This window comes from Prunus dulcis, chromosome 1, assembly GCF_902201215.1.
Source record: "Prunus dulcis chromosome 1, ALMONDv2, whole genome shotgun sequence".
In the NCBI taxonomy this organism is placed as follows: Eukaryota; Viridiplantae; Streptophyta; class Magnoliopsida; order Rosales; family Rosaceae; genus Prunus; species Prunus dulcis.
Window position 1 is genome coordinate 27,746,810 of NC_047650.1, and position 20,107 is coordinate 27,766,916.

General features: G+C 36.1%; 1 protein-coding gene across 1 annotated transcript; it reads right to left on the bottom strand.

Moving 5' to 3' along the window:
- Positions 1–8,589: 8,589 nt before the first annotated feature.
- On the bottom strand, positions 8,590–9,126 carry LOC117617659 (MLP-like protein 28). The gene is made up of 2 exons (XM_034347132.1): positions 8,881–9,126; positions 8,590–8,792 (listed from the first exon to the last, which is right to left on the bottom strand). Exons 1-2 carry the CDS (start codon positions 9,068–9,070, stop codon positions 8,590–8,592), a joined length of 393 nt encoding a protein of 130 aa, XP_034203023.1. The 5' UTR covers positions 9,071–9,126.
- Between the last annotated feature and the right edge of the window lie 10,981 nt (positions 9,127–20,107).

The window sequence follows — 20,107 nt, forward strand, 5'->3', positions numbered from 1 at the left end:
CGACACCATTGGTGGTTGCGTCGCTGTTACAAGATTGGGAAGTTCCAGTTAGGACCATAAGGTTCTGGCTTTGATCCGGCTAGCTCCGACCACTTTTTGGTCGTGCTCCAAGAACCAAAAATGCTCCCTTTGTTAGTCTGAATGGTTTGACATAGGTATTGTTGGGTGATTTTGTAACACCCCGACCCTAGTATATTTATCCAGTTAAAATTGGAAATTAATTTAATTATGAATTTATAATTTTGCCCTTGGGGTAGGGGTAAATTGGACTTTTTTTTTAATTTGGAAGGATTTTGGGGTAGTGACTGATATTTTTACTTAGATTGTACCGAGATGAGTTCGTAGACACGTAGCGGGATCGAATCGGAGGTTTAACGAAAAAAATACGATCAAAATACACTCAGTGGCATAACCGCAATATTTTCGAAGTTGGTTTTAATAAAATCAAAAAAAACCCTCCCATTTCTCTCTCTCTCTCTCTCTCTCTCTCTCTCTCTCTCTCTCTCTCTCCCCCTTGTTGCGGGCCCCCCTCCACAGACTGTTTGCAGTGACGGTTTCACCTTCGCCATCGCCGCCACAGAGCGTCACCAGAGCTGCAATCGGTCCCAAAACAACCGGCCAGCCTCCCCGTACTATCCCACTCCGTTGCCGCCGCTGGAGCCGCCGGATTTGGCCAAAAAATCAAGAAAACCGGCCATTTTTGTGAGAAAATTCCCTCAATCGTTTCGGACATTTCAGGCAACCAAATCTTGCAATCCAACTATGCTTTTCCATCCTCTCAATGTGCTCTAGCTTCTGGTCATGTTATTTAGGATCAATTTCTGCGTTTTCAGTGTCAATTGAGCAATAATAGTTTGGCCAATTTTTGGCCCTCAATTCCGGCCACTTCCGGCCACTTTTTAGGGTAGGTCCAAGAACAAGAGTTGCTACACTCAATGTCTTGATCATGTAGGTATAAGTCTTGACCGGCGGTTTGGAGTTTTTTCGATCGCCGGAATCGCTTTGGACACCCAAGCGCTGCTAGCTCGTGTGGCAGTGAGTGGGCACTGTTTTGAAGTCCCTCCTAGTCCTAACATAATCCCCATGTCGTCCCGAGCACAACGGTATGCTCGGATTTGAATTTGGTTATCATTTGATCGACGGTCGGATATTGCATGTTAGGAGTTATCCTGATGCGACATGTTCGGACCATTAGATCAACCCCAATTTAGTATATGTTGATCTAGACATTCCTAGGATCGTGTAGGATTTCGCAGATCATGAATCGGAGCCCCGGATGTTTAGATTCAATAACTTAAAGTTTGCGTTTTACGATAACCGTCTAATCGTATGATTGCGAGCAATCCGACTGTCCGATTTGTACAAAACTTGCAAGAAAAGTATTGTAATCCTTGTGGAACTCATTGGAATCTCTGGATTGTAAAACGGGGGTCATGGGACCCGTGGGGCCGGTCGACCAAGTTTAGGTAGTTTGACCCCTCGGTTGACCGTGAGTCTTCCAAGGTAGTTTCACCCTTCGAGGAGTACTAGAACGACCTTATTAACGAGTCTCGACCATTATTTGAGTTATGTTGACTATGTTGGGATTTTAAAATTATTTTAATTATCGTATGAAAATTCTTCGATATTATTTTAATAATTGAAATTATGAAATAAATGAGTATGGGTTAATTGAGTTGGGTGAGTTATGAAAGTGAGCCTTGGGCTAGGCTATGATTATTAGGTAGTGAGTGGACTTTGATTTCAAATAATATTCATTATTTTCAAGGATAGAAAAATATGCATATTAAGTCCTTTGATTATGAGTTATTATATGTTCCGAAGTGGAAATATAATACGATTATAAGAGTATTGGTGGTAAAACTATGAGTTTTTTAAAGTTCTTGTTCGAAGTGTTTTATTTAATCTAGTCCTCATGTTCTTCAATAGGTATTCAGGCTCAGCATGCTCAGCAAGCAGGGCCCTCTCAGGTCAAGTAGCTTCTGATCTTCTGTGAGTGGACTTTGTTTGTAAATAAATATTATTTTCAAAGGTGGAATGTTATGCATATATATATTGGGATATTTTTTACGTTGAAACTTTAATATTGTTTTAATATTGCGTTATGGTATTTTATGAAATCATTGGTATGTTTTTGGATACTTGAAGGTTGTGTTTATTTTGGGTCGACTTATTGTTATCTTGAGAGCTATTCTCTATACTTTAAATATGTATAATTTGGGATTTGTGTTTTGGATGCAAGTGATGTCCGGTTGTCTGGGTATATGTGTTGGGTACTTGGTATTGTTGGAAAGTGGCTATGGAATGGGATTTGGGTTGTGGTTTATGTTAGTCTGGAGTGCTTTTAGCACTACCTTATGTACCTCCCCAACACTTGGATACTTGGATTGGATACTTGGATATGTCGGAACTCTGGCACCCTTGACGGGGTGTTTCGTAGACCCTTAGCGAGGTAGTCTGCCCGGGTAGGACTTGTCACAAGCACACGAGTATTGAGAATTCTGTTGTGCGTGCTGGTGAGCCCAGTACCCCGATTTGACGGCTCGTGCCCTGGCCACATGATCAATTGAGGATTCTTCCATGTCGTCTAGTCAAACAATCCTCCAGTGGGTTGTTTCCCCAGTACAAGTTTGGTAGTGGTCATACCTATATATACTTATACACCTTTATTCTTATTTATTGGTGAGGATACTTCCTCGCTCGCTGTGCCTACGGGCATGTGTTTTGGAAGAGAGTGGTGGGAAGGGAAAAAAGGTCCAGTTCGAGTTTGTTTTATATGCTATATCGAGTTTTGGGTTTTACCTTGGTTTTAAATTGATTATGTATATCGGTTTTGAATGCATGTTTTGTCATCGTTTTCCTAAAACGGTGGGGTTAGTACGTTTTTTATAACTATGTTGAAAACTTGTTTTTGTCCACTCACAATTTTCTGTTTTACACCCTCAGACAGTAGCTTCATCTAAGCTGAGCAACGGAGCCAAGATTCGCATTTTCGTGCCCTGAACTTCTGTAGGGCAGTTTCTATGTGTTTTTATTTCCGTTGACCATTTGTTTCCGGTTGCAAACTGAAATTCCTTAGAATTGCTCTGTTATCGCCCATGTAGGATTAGATGTAAGGCCGGTGGCCTATTCTGTAAACTTAGTGATTTTGTATTGTGCGTGCTCCTAGTTGGGTGTGTTATTACTATGTTTTGACATGTTGAAAATTTGGGAAAAGTCCATTTTTCAGTAGAGACACTGCCGAAATTTTGGTAAAAAGTCTCGAGCCTCTTTTTCTTTGTTTTCGGAGAAGAGGATGTTGTTAGTAAGTAGGCCCGGCATCAGTTTGATGTCAGAAAAACCACAGGGATCGTCAGGGATTCTGAGGAATTTGGGCCTAGTCTTGTCACTTTCTTTCTCTGTTCTTCAGCCTTTGTATTCTTGGTGTTGGAGCATGTTGCTTCTTCTCTTCTTCTTTCCCTTCTTGTTGCTTCTTCTCTTCTTCTTTCTCTTTTTGTTGCTTCTTCTCTTCTTCTTTTTCTTCTTGTTGCTTCTTCTCTTCTTCTTGTTTCTTCTTGTCTTCTTCGTTCTCTTCTTCTTTGTCTTCTTCTTTTTTTTTCTTCTTCTTTGTCTTCTTATTTGTCTTCTTCTTCTTTCTTTTCTTCTTTTTTTTCTTCTTTCTCTTCAACCGGATCTGTTGTAGGCAAACCCCGCTCTATTTCGAAGATTATTGGGTCCTAGAACATACTTTCAATTTCTACCTTAATACTTTTATGGAATATTCATTTTCTTGGCACTCGGCTCTGGGTCAATATGAGGTTCCTTGCCTTCCAATTGTGCAATCCTCATTTTCAGATTTTGTATTTTGTGAAGCTGAATTGTAGATTCCACTGTCATAGTAGCAGTCACATATTCTTCATCATGTAATTTCTCTTTGTGAGTTGCTAACTCCTCTTCCAACTCATTTGATCTCTTTTCTGCTTGGATAAATATATCCCACAATTCCATCATTTTCTTCTCACTGTCTTTATTAATTTCATCCTTCCACAGTTTTAATCTTTTTAGGCAAACAAAGCTAGGATTTTGGCGTTGGCGGTAGTTGATTTGGCTACCATGGACTTCACCAAGAGTTCTTGAATCCCAACAGGTTCTTTTCCAGCTTCAATCTCAAACCTTTTCTTCTTTCTAATCTCTTTTAATTCTGGAGTCTGATATCATCATCAGGTTCTTCTTGTTATGCTATTTCCCCTGCTTCTCCTTATTCCCCTTCATCATCTTCGTTTTCTTTTTCCTGCAAATTGAACGGAAACTAATTAGAAACTACATTAAATAAAACAGAAACTGCAATCCATAAGCCACTGTTTGGAGATTCTAATTACCTTGTCAACAAGGTCTCCCTCTTCTCTGGTAGTTTTCAGCTTTTTATATGTTTTCAAAATACCTTGTACAATGAGAATGATTTAGAAACTGCATTGCAGGAAATGAACACTGCAGTACAGTTTCTGTTTCTGCAATGTAGAAAGCAGAAACTGCAATGCATAAGCCACTGTGTACATATTCTAATTACCTTGTCAACAGGGTCTCCCTCCTCTCTGGTACTTTTTGACTTTTTAGAGGTTTTGAAAATACCCTATACAATGAGAATGATTTAGCATGGATTCACATTCAAGATATATTAAAATAGAACATGTGATAACTTGCATACCTCTATGTCATTTAAGTCCTTTATTTGGTTGAATCTTGTGTGGAGTTCCACAAGACTCCATTTAAGAATTGCATGAGTTTCTTTGCCCTTGCCAAAGATTGGTTGTATGATATTTGTCTTCTCACATAGTAGAAACAACACAGTTCAAAAACAAGATATATCATAAATTAGGTTGGAAACTGCATTAGATAAAACAGAAACTGCATTGCATAAAACTCAAAATACATTGCATAAGCCACTGTTTACTTACTAATATTAGGATAGTGCAACCCGAAACAACTCATATAGAGGCTTCTCCTTCCTTCCTTGCTTTAGCCTTTGTGATCAAGGAGTCATTTATGTAGGTTGAAACAGCTCTTGCCCACGATGTCACATCCCGAGATCGGCTCCGCCATAGCATGATATTGTCCTCTTTGGGCCCCTATCTCTGCCCTCAAGGTTTTGTTTCTGGGAACTCACCAGCAACTTCCCAGCGGGTCACCCATCTTGGAATTGCTCTAGCCCCAACTTGCTTAACTTCGAAGTTACCATGACTCTGAAGCCAGTGAGCTCCCAAAACGCCTCGTGCTAGATGGAGGTGGTTATGTACATATAAGGAACATCACCCCCTCTCCGTTGGTCGATATGGGATGTTACAATCCACCCCCCTTAGGGGTCCGACGTCCTCGTCGGCACACTCACACCACATGGCAAAGTGGCTCTGATACCAAATTGTCACATCCCGGGATCAGCTCCGCCGTAACATGATATTGTTCGTTTGGGCCCCCCTCTCTGCCCTCACGGTTTTGTTTCTGGGAACTCACTAGCAACTTCCTAATAGGTCACCCATCTTGGAATTGCTCTAGCCCCAACTTGCTTAACTTCGAAGTTCCCATAACTCCGAAGCCAATGAGCTCCCAAAAGGCCTCGTGCTAGATGGAGGCGGGTATATACATATAAAGCACAGCATCCCCTCTCCATTGGTCAATGTGGGATGTTACAATATCACACTACTTAGGTACCGGGGAAACAATCCAACCGGGGGATTGTTTGGCTAGCCCGCAAGATTTCATGTTGCTATCCTGCATCTAGGGATGAGCGGTCCAACTGGGGGCGAAACTCCATAGCTCACACGTCGGAAATTCTAACGCCACGTGTAGCTCCAATACTAAGTCTCACGAGCGCAGACTACATCATCACACACCAAAAATTCCAACGCCACGTGTGATGATTCCTCATAATTCACATAATCTTCCCATACACCAGAAATTCCAACGCCACGTATGGGAAGTGTCTCATACGCCGGAAATTCCAACGCCAGGTGTGAGACTTAATCAACACATGTTCTTCCCACATGTCGGCAATTCCAACGCCATGTGTGGGAAGCCTAGTAACTAGGGGATGGTACTTACATAGTATAATCATAAATCTTCCCTCAATAACCCATCCTACTAAATTCCCAGATCCCCCAAATTTCAACTTCAAATTTTCCAATTAAAAATCACATTCTCAATTTAATATTACTAATATCTCAACTTATTACTTTCTCAAACTTTAATCCAAAATATCTAAATGTATATAAATAAATCCATTCCATGCATAACCTTTCAATCATTGAAAATAAGGCATATTTAAAATAAATGTCCACTCACAAGTAGTCCCACACTGCCTGGCCCTGAGAGGGTCTCAGCTGCTACGTAGAGCAGTCGGAGCACCCATTTCGAGATACGAACCCTTAATTAATATAGAATCACTTTGAAACGAAAATCACAAATTAAATACTAATTTCCCCAAGTTCCCAGTGCATGTACATAGTACGAGGTTTTCTAAGGTCCAACTACAGGTTTAGGAAATACGTCTTGTAAGTTTGATCCGCAATGGATGGTTATCGCAAACCACAAATTTCGAATTATTGAATCGGAACATCCGGGGCTCCGATTCATGATCCGTGAATTCCTACACGATTCTAGGAGTGCCTAGATCAAATATAAAAATTTGGAGACGATCCAACGGTTCAAACCTATCAAACCCGGATAACGCACAATATGCGAATCCGTCTTGTTACCTAGGAATTCCGGGGCGGGTCATATCTTGAAAGTGTGTCTAGATTCACACAGTGCTCAACAATTTTCCAGTGCAAAGTGAATGAAGAGTTGGCAAAGAGGAATGTCATGTAGAGTAGAATCAAGATTAGGCTGACCACATCCTTGTCGTAGTCAACAACCTCATTGTCCTCTTCTTCTTCTTCTTCTTCTTCTTCTTCTTCTTTTTCTTCTTCTTCTTCTTCTTCTTCTTCTTCTTCAATTTTTTTCTTTGCTTTTCCTCTATTCGTTTTCTTCTTTTGCTTTGCCTTGGCCTTTTCTTTTTTCAGTTGGTTTGCCAAGGCAATTGTCTTTTTTAATTCTTCTTCTACCATGTCGTTTGATGGTTTTGACTTTTCTCTGAATTGCCTTATTCTGAAGGTATCAGTGTATCTATTAGTGCCAAGTTTGACAGATTTTCCTTCATTTAGCAGTCCTAGAATCTCAATCACTGCATTGGCTATGATCTTCAATGATCTGGTGCCAAATTGGAAGGACTTTGTATCTGGATCAAACTTCATGAGCAGCGCTACTAAGTCGAGGTCCGACTTATTCATGTTCTTCATGTCAATTCTTTGGTTGTAAAACAGCTCAATCAAGTTCCAGAAAGGCGTTTTCTTGAGCAGTTTCTTCTACCTGTCATTGAGCTTATCTATAACGTATGTAATGATGCTATTGAAAGCATTGACGTTGCACCGAAACTGGACATAGTATGAGTGCTTTGCTTTCCTATCATAGTTTGGCTTTGTTTTTCTCTTTTGAGCCATTGTTTTGATTCTTGGCTTTCGTTGGTTTTGAGCTTCATTCTTTTGTGGTGACATTTCTTGTGCCATTTGTGATCTGAAACAAGAAGGGATGAAAACACAATTAGGACAAGTAGAGATAAACTACAAGGAAGAAGTATAAATAGGTAAGCAGAAAATAGAAAACAGAAACTGCAATGCAGTTTCTGGTTCATTGCATTGCATTAACGGAAACTACAATGCGGATTCTGTTTTTTGCAATGCAGAAAATAAAAAATATTTGATGCTCTTCCTATTTTAAAAGGAGCAATCCAAAATGCAAAACATCAAACATAATAGAAATATAATAGGAGCAATCCAAAACACAGAATATAACAGAAAATATACATAAACTTGACATGAAATGGAAAGATAGTAAAGTCAAAATAAGAACTACAAACTAAGTGCAGTTTCCGTTTTCTGCAATGCAGAAAATAGATATATTTGATGCTCTTTCTCTTTCTCTGATGATTTTTTGGTTTTTAGAGGTTTTGAAACCAAAACTAAACCCAAAACCTAAACTACATTGCAGAATGAAGAATGAACAGTAGGTAAAATCTCTAAAATCATTAATCCCTATAAACGAAGGCAAAACCTAAACCAAGAGTAGTTGTGAATCCAAAGAGTCATCCATTTTTCCAAAGGGAGCATGCATAATGAACAATAGCTAGAATCTCTAAAATCCTTAATCCCTAAAAAACGAAGGCAAATTTGTGTTAGAGTGTTGATTTTCTTATCGTTATTTTTTTTTTCAAGAGAGTGAGAATCGGCTTCGATTGTTGGTGGTTGTCGCCATTGGTGGTCATCGTTGATGCTAATGGTTTAGATTGGAACTATCGTCTCTGAGATTTTTGGGAATAGTGTGAAGGAAACTGTGGAAATGCGGTTTCTCGAGGTGAAGGCGAATGGCTTAGCATTCAATTTGAGTAAATGTCGTTTCAGGTTAAGTTTTTGGTGTTGTGATGTCGTTTTGCTGATCCATATACAACTGTAAGTTTTGGTTTAAAATTAAATATTGAAATTTGAAAATAATGGCATATTTTGTAATTTTGATGTTCTTTAATTATATTATTTGAAAATAATGGCATATTTTCTCATATGCAATCGACAAGGTCGCAATGCTACCTTCATCCTTTTGAGTGAATTGATAGACAGGCTTAAAGCTTTTGAAATACTTGAAGACATCTCCTTCCACCCCATTCAGAGTTATGGACTTGTTCTCATCGTTGTACTCCACCTTTTCCTTGAATACCCCGACTTCATCCCCTATTTCACAAGACATAATTGTATTTTGTTAGGTAGGGAATTAAAGATGTGCACCTGCTACATGTAAGAGGTATATAGATGACCTTACCTACTGAGTAATTCCAACTCTTAATGGAGCCATGTGTTTTCCAGTCTCCTTCATGCACCTGAACTCCTTGAATGCTGCCAGGAGAAATGTTTGGGACGTGGTGTGCCCGGCTCTTGAAGATGTTGTAGAACTTCTCAGCCGGTGCCTTAATTTCTATTTCAGTCTCAACCTTACCTTTCAGAGGCGCCATGCTATCAGTTGTTGTTGTGATGATACTCAGAATTAAGTATAAGTAACGATCGATGTGTGTACAAGGCAGAATGTTAATGAACATAATTTGGGCTCCCCTTAAATACAAGTGAGAGTCTGAGTGTCACGACCCGATTCGAAAATAAGGAATATTCCTGAATCAGGGTGTGAGTCATACTATAGTCATAAGAATAAAATCCTATAACCATGATATGATGAGAAAAAGAGCGACAAATAAATACAAATTTACTTAACAACACAGAATTAGAGTCGCAGTAGCTCATAGTTAATTACACACTAAGATCTTTATCAAACCGTTGACTACTTATGTTAATTACACAAATCAACAACAAAAGTCTAGTAGCTTGGTTGAAACCTGCTCCCTCAAACTTCACCTTGAATCCTGCACAATCTATTAAGGTATGAGCATTCTAATACCCAGTAAAGTACTGTCAAACCCCTCAAAGTCAATTATCACAGTTAATCAAAGTGTCATGCATCAAACAACACAAGATACAAAAATTATGCAACCATACCATATAAATAAATTTGCATATGCAGTGATGCCATGAACTCACTCCCTTATAATCCCATAATTCATACCTTAGGGCAATAAGCTTGCATGTCTCATACTATGCGTTTTACCATTGTGGCTCCGAATACCCTAAAATATAAACTAGGGCCCATCCGTCCCTTAACCCAGTTTTCTTTTGTTTACGAATTTCTCAACTTTCACTTTTCATTATAGGCCCTGCTCCCATCACCTCAATATATTCAAGCCCTACTCCCGTCACTTGAATGTATTCCGCATTTTTACTCATATATATCTAAGGTCTTCTCCCACCCCTTAGATATACGTCAAACGACACACACACACCCTTAACACCACTGTATTTATGATGCATATGTAATGTAGAGCAACATCATTTATCTCTGCTGAATAATAATACATATAATAATAATAATATTTCAAGCTTCATCACATGAATAACAATATTCACCCAACATCAAATAAAATCCACGAAGAAACATCAATAATAATATTCACATAACATCAAATAATATTTGCCGAGCAAAGCAACAATAATATTCATATTTATAGTACTATATATAAGCACCAAGATTAAGAGTGACATAGCCCAATCATCGGGAAATCAGGAAACTCTACCTCGTGTCCAAGAAGCTAAAATGATGAAATTACCCTTCGAAGGTTGTCGGGTTCTTTCCCGTTCCTAGATTTGAAAAGTAAATAACATAAATGAAGTTAGAAAATCTAATTTTATAAAAATATTTTTCTCCCTTAACATAGAGAGTGCACACCACTCTCCAAGCTAAACCCCTCAAAACGACCCTAAACCTATACCATCGGACTCGGATCGAGAAATTGAGTCAGATGGACAAAAAATATGGCGTCGGAGGCTGCCGGAACAGTCGCCACGGGCCGCCACTCACCAGAGCCGCTAGTGGGCTTGTTTCTGGTTACTGTTCATCGTCTTAAAAAAAATCCAACTACTTCCTCTGTTTTCCAGATTAAATCCCAGATTTTGTGAGACATTTTGACCAACCAAACGTTAACGAAAATGGGCAAACTTGGGATGATTTTGAAGCTTAATATCTCTAGTTTCTAACACAACAAACCACACTGAAAACGGAGCTAAAATGAAGGAGAAAACTAGCTCCAAATTTGGACTTGTTGCTGGTTTTTCTGCAGAAAACGGATTTTTTTCCAAATTTTGCACATGTGTTTGACGTATTAAAACTCAACAACATTCGACAAAACCAATTTGTTTTTCGTTCCTTTCCATGTCTAGTTTAAAACTCATTAAATGGCTTCCTCACACACTCAAAGGATTGGGAGAAAAAGAGATCCAAACTGAGGCTCGCGGACTGCAAATTTCCAGAGAATGCAAATTTCCAGATTTGGTTCTAAGTTGTTTTCAACCATTCTATCACTTCCAAGCTGTTCCTAAGGCTTCTAAAACTCTTCTAAAGTTCATACCTATTATTAGAACTCATCAAAAACTCAAAATGGAACCAAAATCATAAACACCCACACTTGAAAAATTGCTCTATGCACCCAACCCGAAAATAGAAGTTTAAACTCTTCCAATTCAATTTCCCCATCACTCAAATGACTCAAAATACTCTTTAAGGGACTAGAAACACACAAACACAAAGTTAAAACTCACAAATTCGTAATTGACTCACCTTATACATTTTTTCTTCTCTTCCTCCTATTCTCCATTCTCTTCCTCACCCAAATTTCATTTCCTTCATCCCCAATCTTATCTTAGTTCAAGAAATTAATATCCTTAGCCTAGACTAGGTGACTCACCTCCAATAGATGAACAACTCATCCCAAAATCAAATTTTTGAAGAGAATGTAAGAGGAAATGGGGAAGAATGAAGGAAAGAACAAAGGCTTGACTTACACGTTGCCTTTTTCTTTTTTTCTTTTTTTTTTCTTTTTTTATAACTCATAATTAAGTTAAATAAGTATATTTTATTATTATTATTAAATATTTTTTTTCCTAGATGTTACACTGAGTGACGACACCTAAATGGTGCAATATTTATTAATTTATTGGATAAGTTTAAAAATATAGTGCTTGAAGCATGCATACTTCATAAATCACATAGATTTATAGAGTAATAGGTATATATCTAAGAAATAAAAAATATAGAAACCTATATTGGACAAGCTCTAATTAGTGAATTTGACTTACACCTTTTAAATTCAACTTACCTTACCTGTAACCCTTCACTTTTTGTTCCTATAAATAATGCCCAATTTTTATAAGTAAAAACCCATGACTAGGATCCAACTCATCAAGTTACCTTATTAAGCTCAATTTTTTATTTATTATGATTTTTTGATTGCCAAAATATCCCTATTTATATTTCAACGTTTAATGGGGTGGTGTTTTAATTATTGATTCCCCAATTTATTGTGGTGATTCCCTCTAAAATATTTGTGTACAATTAATTATTGTGGTTATCCGTTTTATTATTAAAATTCATCAATACAGTCAACAATGTGTTGGCCGAAAAAAAGCATTTTTCCTTATTGCCTTTTTGAAATTTTGTTCCATCTTTCCCAGATAATAATCTACCTATTTTAGAACTTGGATTTTATTTCTTGTACCTAGTTTTTTGGTGGATAATAATCTACCTTTTTAAAAAAATTATAAATTATTGTGTATCTTTATTTTCTATAAATTATTGTGTACCTATTTTTCTGTAAAAATCTACCTATTATTTTTTTTATAAATTATTGTGTATCTATATTTTCTATAAATTATTGTGTACCCTTTTTTTTTTTTTTTGTAAATTTCTTTGGTAGATAATATACCTATATTTTAGTTAAATAATATACTTATATTTTTATACGTATATATTTATATTTATATTTTTTTAGAAAAATTCCACAATCATCTTCAAGATCTTAGCTTTCATCTCCAATTGGTCTTGTACTAAAACTCCACCAAAAAGTCATATTTCCGTTGAAAACCAATTACTTGCTCCAGAAAGCTGAAAATTGAGAAAATAAAGTAATAAGTCATTTTTAAATCAAATTCTCCTACAAAAACTAAGTATAAAGAGTACATAAATGTGTAAATTTATGGACTTATCAGCCACCGCCACCACAGACGCCGTAACCACCTTGGAGATAGAGAACATCACTGAGATTGCAGACAGTCACCTTACATCTAAAACACCAACCAACAAAACCACAAATCTAAGAAGATCTAGACACAAGTAACCTCCTCACAATTAAAACCACAAATCCCGTAGATGCGGAAGGGGAAAATAAGTGGGGAGATAAGGAAAAGAGAGAGGGAGAGAGGAGGAGGAGTGGCTTCCTGCTCCCCTCTCCCTGGAACACAGCAAAAGAGGTTTGAGAAAGAAGGGAGGCTAGGGTTTTCTCAATTAGGTTTTTCTGGTAGGTTCGAGCTAATGAACTTTAAGAAAGTAGAAACCTTCGTATTTACTGCATTTGGTTCATGGGAAAAGGAGCTTGGGAATGAGAAATTATTTGCTTTCCCATGTTTGGTAAGTCCAAGCTTGGAAAAATAGGAAGGAAAATAAAACCTTCCATTTATATTGGGTTTCATTTTCCCTCCTCATGGGAAACCAAGACAAGCATTAATTACAACTTTTTATGACCAATTTACCACTATTAACAATTAAAAATACCATGGCAAATATTAATTACACTTTTTAATATATATATATATATATATGATTTTTTATTTAGGGATATAATTGAAAAACTAAACAAAATGCATTTTCAATCCATACACTAACCACACATAGAGAAAGAAATAAAATGATATTTTCTAGTTATTTTTCCAGCATTATCAAACATAGAAAATGAATATTCGATTTCCTTTTCCATGAAAAACTACATAGAAATTGATTTCTCATCAATTCATTTCCATGAACCAAACATAGAGTGCGTACTCCACTAATGAACTTGAATTGGGTCATGATCGAGTCTACTGCCCATCCTTTGTTCAGTCAATTTCAAGAAACACCTGGTGGGGCATTCCTATCCAACCGGCCATATCCCCAAGGGGTAATGATCCGCATGCAGCTGCCATGGGATTTTCATGCAAAACTTGACATGGCGGTGGGCAAAATATGTCAAAACAATTCTCAAAAGTTGTGGTCTTTCTCGATGCCAGCAGCATGGGTGGAGCAAATAAATGCACTAGATGAAAAGTACAGCAAACCAAGCGGGCCATATTGGAAGATACATCAATAATTCAGCTTTGCCTTCGTAGCAAATTTGAGTGAGAAATTGTATGGTTAAGTAGAAATAAGGTATTTATGGTAATGCAAAACAAGAACAACATTTGTCAGCGTTGGATTTGATCCCTACCTCAGCCTCCACCGTCTCCACCTTGTAATTACTAGCTCCACTCAAAGCCATTTTCTCTAACAAAACAATTAGGTTTACTTTTTAGAATTTTCTATATGACGGATATAGCTATTAAGCTTCCACTCCTTACAGAGAATCACGGAAGCCCAGGTCAAGCTGTAAATTTCGATGTATGGCTACAGCAACGATTTTGGAAATCGTAGATATGTGTATACATGATTTGATCTATATATGAGATGTGGCAATTAAACGAGTCGGGATCTCGCACATGGTGGTAGGTATACATCTATACCTATCCAATTTAAATTTTGGACCCCAAACAAAACCTAACCAAATTTAATTTCTTAATTTAGTTGAGAGTATATCAGTGAACTTGAATAATGGAGCTAATCCACTTTGAGAACGTAGAATTTAACATTAGAATTTTTTATTTTATTTTTAATTTTTTATCAAAGTTAGAAAGGAGAGGGGGAAACTCACACATACGATTATCTTGAGAACTTGAACTCATGTCATGACTACTTGAGAGTACACAAAGGCCTAGATCAATCCAACTAATTAACGCCACAATGTTTTTTAGGCATTACATGCAAAAAAGGATATTTCAACCAAATCTTAGAACTTGTGGTGGCTATTTGAGTGCACTACTACATTTTACACTTTGCGCGATGAAGAGAATTTCGTCGCGCAAAATAAATTGTAGTCGCACAAATTTTAACGTGACAAAAACTTCGTCGAGCAGAATCCGTCGCGCAAAAATCGTGAAGAAAGACTTTGCGCGACCAAGTTTTTTCATTGGTCGCGTAAAGTGACTTTGGGCGACGAAAAAATATTGGTCGCGCAAAGTAACTTTGCGCAACGAAAAAATATTGGTCGCGCAAAACTTTGCCCGACGAAACACATTGGTCGCGCAAAGATTTGCGCGACGAAAAATATTCGTCGCGCAAAGTTTTGCGCGACGAAAAACATTGGTCGGGCAAAGTCTCAAAAAAATTTATAAAAAATAAAAAATTCCCGTGTTCCATTTTTGGTACTCGCCCACATTTTTAGAGTTTTGTTTCGTCGCGCAAATATTTGCGCGACGAAATATTTTTAATTAAAATAAACTAATTTAATAGTTTGCACTACAAAATATTTTGTCGCGCAAGGTTTTTGACTTTTTGTTTTATTATTTCTTTAATATTAATTTATTCAAATTTTTACTTTTTAAATGTAATTTAATTGTATGATTTTTTTTAAATCACTTTAATTTAAATTGATATTAATTTAATTATATTAATTTTTTCAAATTTTTACTTTTTAAATTTAATTTAATTGTAAGATTTTTCTTAATTACTTTAATTTAAATTGACATATTCAAAATAAAATTACATATGAAAAATAGTGATCAAATTATCCAATAAATATTTATATATATTATATTCAAAATGTACACATGAATTAACAAAGTACAATAATAAAATCCTAATACAAGCATATTGTGGTGGTAGTGGTGGATAATATGTTTTGATAGCTTCCTAATCCTCAACTTTAGCCATCAAAGTCTTGATGATTACCTACAAAAAAACAAATATGGTCAAATAACAACAACAACAAAAAAAAAAAAAAAAAAGAATGCATAATCTCCCCTAAAATTGTTATACCACAAATCCAACCAAAACTCCAATCTCTCCCCTTTACTCAACCCCAAACCCCACACAAACTCAAAACTAACTCCAAAAACACATATTAATGAAAAAAATTTAAAATTTGGAGAGAATATACCTTTTGGCAAGATTGAGAGTGAGTGAGAATGAGAGGGAGAAGTGAGAGAATTAGATAAGATAGTGATAGAGAGATGAGAGAGAGAGAGATAGTGAAAAGATAGATGAGAGAGTGAGTGAGAGTGAGAGATAGTGAAGAGAGAGATGAGAGATTAAGAGAGAGGAGTGAGTGTGAGAGAAAGGGTGGGATTTGGGGAGAGGGAAAGAGAGAGGAGAGGTAAGAGTAGAGAAAGAAATTGAGAAAATGGTGGAGGAGTTATTTCGGTTTTTAAAAACCGTATCACTTTGGGCGACGAAAATACGGTTGGTCGCGCAAAGTTTTGCACGACGAATATAGAAATATTGGTCGCGCAAAGTCTAAAAATTATTTTTTGAAATAAAAAATTCCCGCATCCCATTTTTGGTACCCGCCAAAAATTTTAAATTTTTGTGCGACGAAAAATACATATTGGTCGCGCAAAGTCTAAAGAAATTATATAAAAAAATTCCCCGCGTCCCATTTTTGGTACCAGCCCAAATTATTGCGCGACGAAAAATATATATTGGTCGCGCAAAGTTTTGCGCGACGAAACATATTTGTCTCGCAAAGTTTTGCGCGACGAATATAGTAATATTGGTAGCGCAAAGTCTAAAAAAATTATTTTTTTAAAAAAAAATTCCCGCATCACATTTTTGGTACCCACCAAAATTTTTAAATTTTTGTGCGACGAAAAATACATATTGGTCGCGCAAAGTCTAAAACAATTATAAAAAAAATTCCCGCGTCCCATTTTTGGTACCCGCCCAAATTTTTGAGCGACGAAAAATATATATTGGTCGCGCAAAGTTTTGTGCGACGAAACATATTAGTCTCGCAAAGTTTTGCGCGACGAATATAGTAATATTGGTCGCGCAAAGTCTAAAAAAATGATTTTTTTTAAAAAAAAATTCCCGCTTCACATTTTTGGTACCCGCCAAAATTTTTAAATTTTTGTGCGACGAAAAATACATAGTGGTGGCGCAAAGTCTAAAACAATTATATAAAAAAATTCCCGTGTCCCATTTTTGGTACCCGCCCAAATTTTTGCGCGACAAAAAATATTGGTCCCGCAAAGTCTAAAGTTTTTTTTTTTTAATTTTAAAAACCCGCGTCCCATTTTTGGTACTCGCCCAAATTTTTTGAGTTTTGCACGATGAACTGTTGGTCGCGCAAACTTTTGAGAGACGAAAAATTGGTTCGTAGCACAATATTTATAAAAATAATTGTTATGAATAATAAAAAATAAAATATTTTATTTTATGATTTAAAATATAATTAAGGTGAAAGCTACTTAATAAATGTATATACTATTCAATTTCTTAAGTGTTATATATACAAAATAAATAAATTTAAAGCTACTTAATAAATAAATATATATATACACACACACACACACACACTTCAACGATCTAACCATAAGACTTGTTTGTATATACTTCAAGATCATATACCCCAAAAATCACAAAAAACAAACATTCAGAGATCTAGTAACGGGACAAAACTTTTCGATAGTTATAAATGAAAAATCACGATTTAACGGTTATTTTAACTCCGATTTTGATGATTTTTTTTTACAGCTACACTCCTTGACCCTATATGAATACAATGACTGAATTTGATCTTCAATTTAAAACATTTGCACTAGTGGATACCACAAAATCTTATGTTATATTTAACGAAAATATAAATAAACTCTTAATTGTTAGTGAATATATTGTTTTGATGGCATATGCATTCTACGAAACTAGTTTCAACGATCCAACCGTCAAACTTGTTTTTTTAATCCAACCGTCAAACTTGTTTTTTTATACTTCGAGATCATATACGCCAAAAATCGGAAAAAATAAACATTCATAGATCAAGTAACGGGACAAAACTCTTCGACGGTTATAAATGAAAAATCATAATTTAACGGTTATTTTAACTCCGATTTTGATGATTTTTTACAGTTACACTCCTTGATCCTATATGAATACAATGACTAAATTTGATCTTCAATTTAAAATATTTACACTAGTGGATACCACAAAATCTTATGTTATATTTAACGAAAAAATAAATAAACTCTTAATTGTTAGTGAATATATTGTTTTGATGGCATATGCATTCAAAAAAACTAGTTTCAACGATCCAACCATCAAACTTGTTTGTTTATACTTCGAGATCATATACGCCAAAAATCGAAAAAAATAAACATTCAGAGATCAAGTAAGGGGATAAAACTTTTCGATGGTTATAATGAAAAATCAAGATTTAACGGTTATTTTAACTCCGATTTTGATGATTTTTTACTGCTACACTCCCTGACCCGATATGAATACAATGAAATAATTCGATCGTCAATTTAAAATATATATTTTCTAACAAAAACCCAATCCAAACAACAAGAATATATTTTTCTAATAAAAATCCGATCCGATCTAAAATAATAAATTTAAAGTTACTTAATAAATATATATACCGCTTAATTTCTTAAGTGTTATGCATACAAAATAAAAAACAAAAATAAATTGGTTTAGGTGACAAAATGTTTGGATTACGTCATGGAAAAATTTTTAAAATTTTTTTTTTTATTTTATTTATTTTTATAAGGACTTTGCGCGACGAAGTTTACTTTTCGTCGTGCAAAGTCACTTTGAGCGACGAATTATTTTTCGTCGCCCAAAGTCACTTCGCGTGAGCGACGAATTATTTTTCGTCTCGCAAAATTGGTCGCGCAAGACTTTGAGCGACGATATATTGTCGTCGCGCAAAAGTTTGTCGCGCGAAGTGACTTTGGGCGACGAATTATTTTTCGTCGCGCAAAATTTGGTCGCGCAAGACTTTGAGTGACGATGTATTGTCGTCGCGCAAAAGTTTGTCGCGCGAAGCGACTTTGGGCGACGAATTATTTTTCGTCGCGCAAAATTTTGTCGCGCAAGACTTTGAGCGACGAAGTTTCAAGTTTCGTCGCGCAAAGTGACTTTGCGCGACGAATAGTTTTTCGTCGCGCAAAATTTGGTCGCGCAAGGGGTTTTTTTTACTAGTGGTATCTTGTCAATTTTTATTGTCCATTGTGATTGCAAATCAATCCAAGTTCTCATGTTAGCGATATGCTAAATAACATTCACATGCTATACTCATACAGAAATAGAACAGGCATATTTATATTTATATAATATTTCACACGTTTACATAAGTCATTAAATCAGTTAAAGCATTGAAAAATCAATATTTCACTTCCACCTAGGTGTACCCATTATATAATCGTCAATTCCTTAATTTCCATCAATTCCTCGTGTCACAATTTGTGACACGTCCTCGCAGGTCTCTGTAACACAAAGTCGACCCGACCCGCAATCCTCGCAAGACTCAGGGGACATTTAGTCAACCTGATCTGCATTTCCTCGCTCTGCACGGTCCGGATATCCCTAGGACTCTTGGTGCAACTGTCAAACGCGCTAACATAACCCATGGAAACAATAATCCGAAGGCAACATGGGCACCTATGGTGGTTTAAAACATTTCCTGGAAAATTATAAAACTATTTATCATCCATCCTTAAATCCTGTTGCCATTATCCTTCCTACTTTCCAAGCCATTCTCAATTTAAATATAACCAGAATATAATACAAGTATTCGAAATCAAATAATCATGTTTGGAAAGTAATAACCATAAATAAATCATTCAAACTCAATCAATAAAACTATAAAATTCATTTATAAAACAAAAGTCCACTCACTGGACTTCCTCTAATTCCTAAATCAATTTATGTATTACTAGCTTAGATTATTATTATTATATATATACATATATCTATATATAAAGATTTATAATTAACTTGTTACAGATAAGTAGGAAAACGAGAAAATTATTAAAAATAACATTGAATGATGTGAAATCTTAATGTCAATAACAATAGCTTAACTGAAACATATATTTTCCTCTTTTACTTAAAACCTTTGCTCATAAATACCAACATAAAATCCTCAATTTTTGTTTAAACCTCTTAAAAACTCAAATATTCTTCACCTAGGCGTACCCCCATTCTTGATCCGTCAATTCCAGTAGCAATCTGTCAATTCCATCCTCGCAGGCCTCGGAAACACAAAGTTAACTGAGCTGCATTCCTCGCAAGCCTCGGAGACACCAAGTCAACTCGAGGCACAATCCTCACAGGCCTCGGAGGTGTATAATATTCCATTTTGGTAATATGAGGGCATGAGAAAATATTACAAGAAGAAAAGAGAAGAAAATGAAAGAAACTTCTGGTGGGTGAGAGATGGAAATTAGAAGTTAAGCCCCCACCCCTTTTATTTTCTTCTGTTTGAGAACTAGACAGTGCAATGTGCAAAAGGGAATGTTTAAGTTCTATCTTCTCTTTTCGTTGT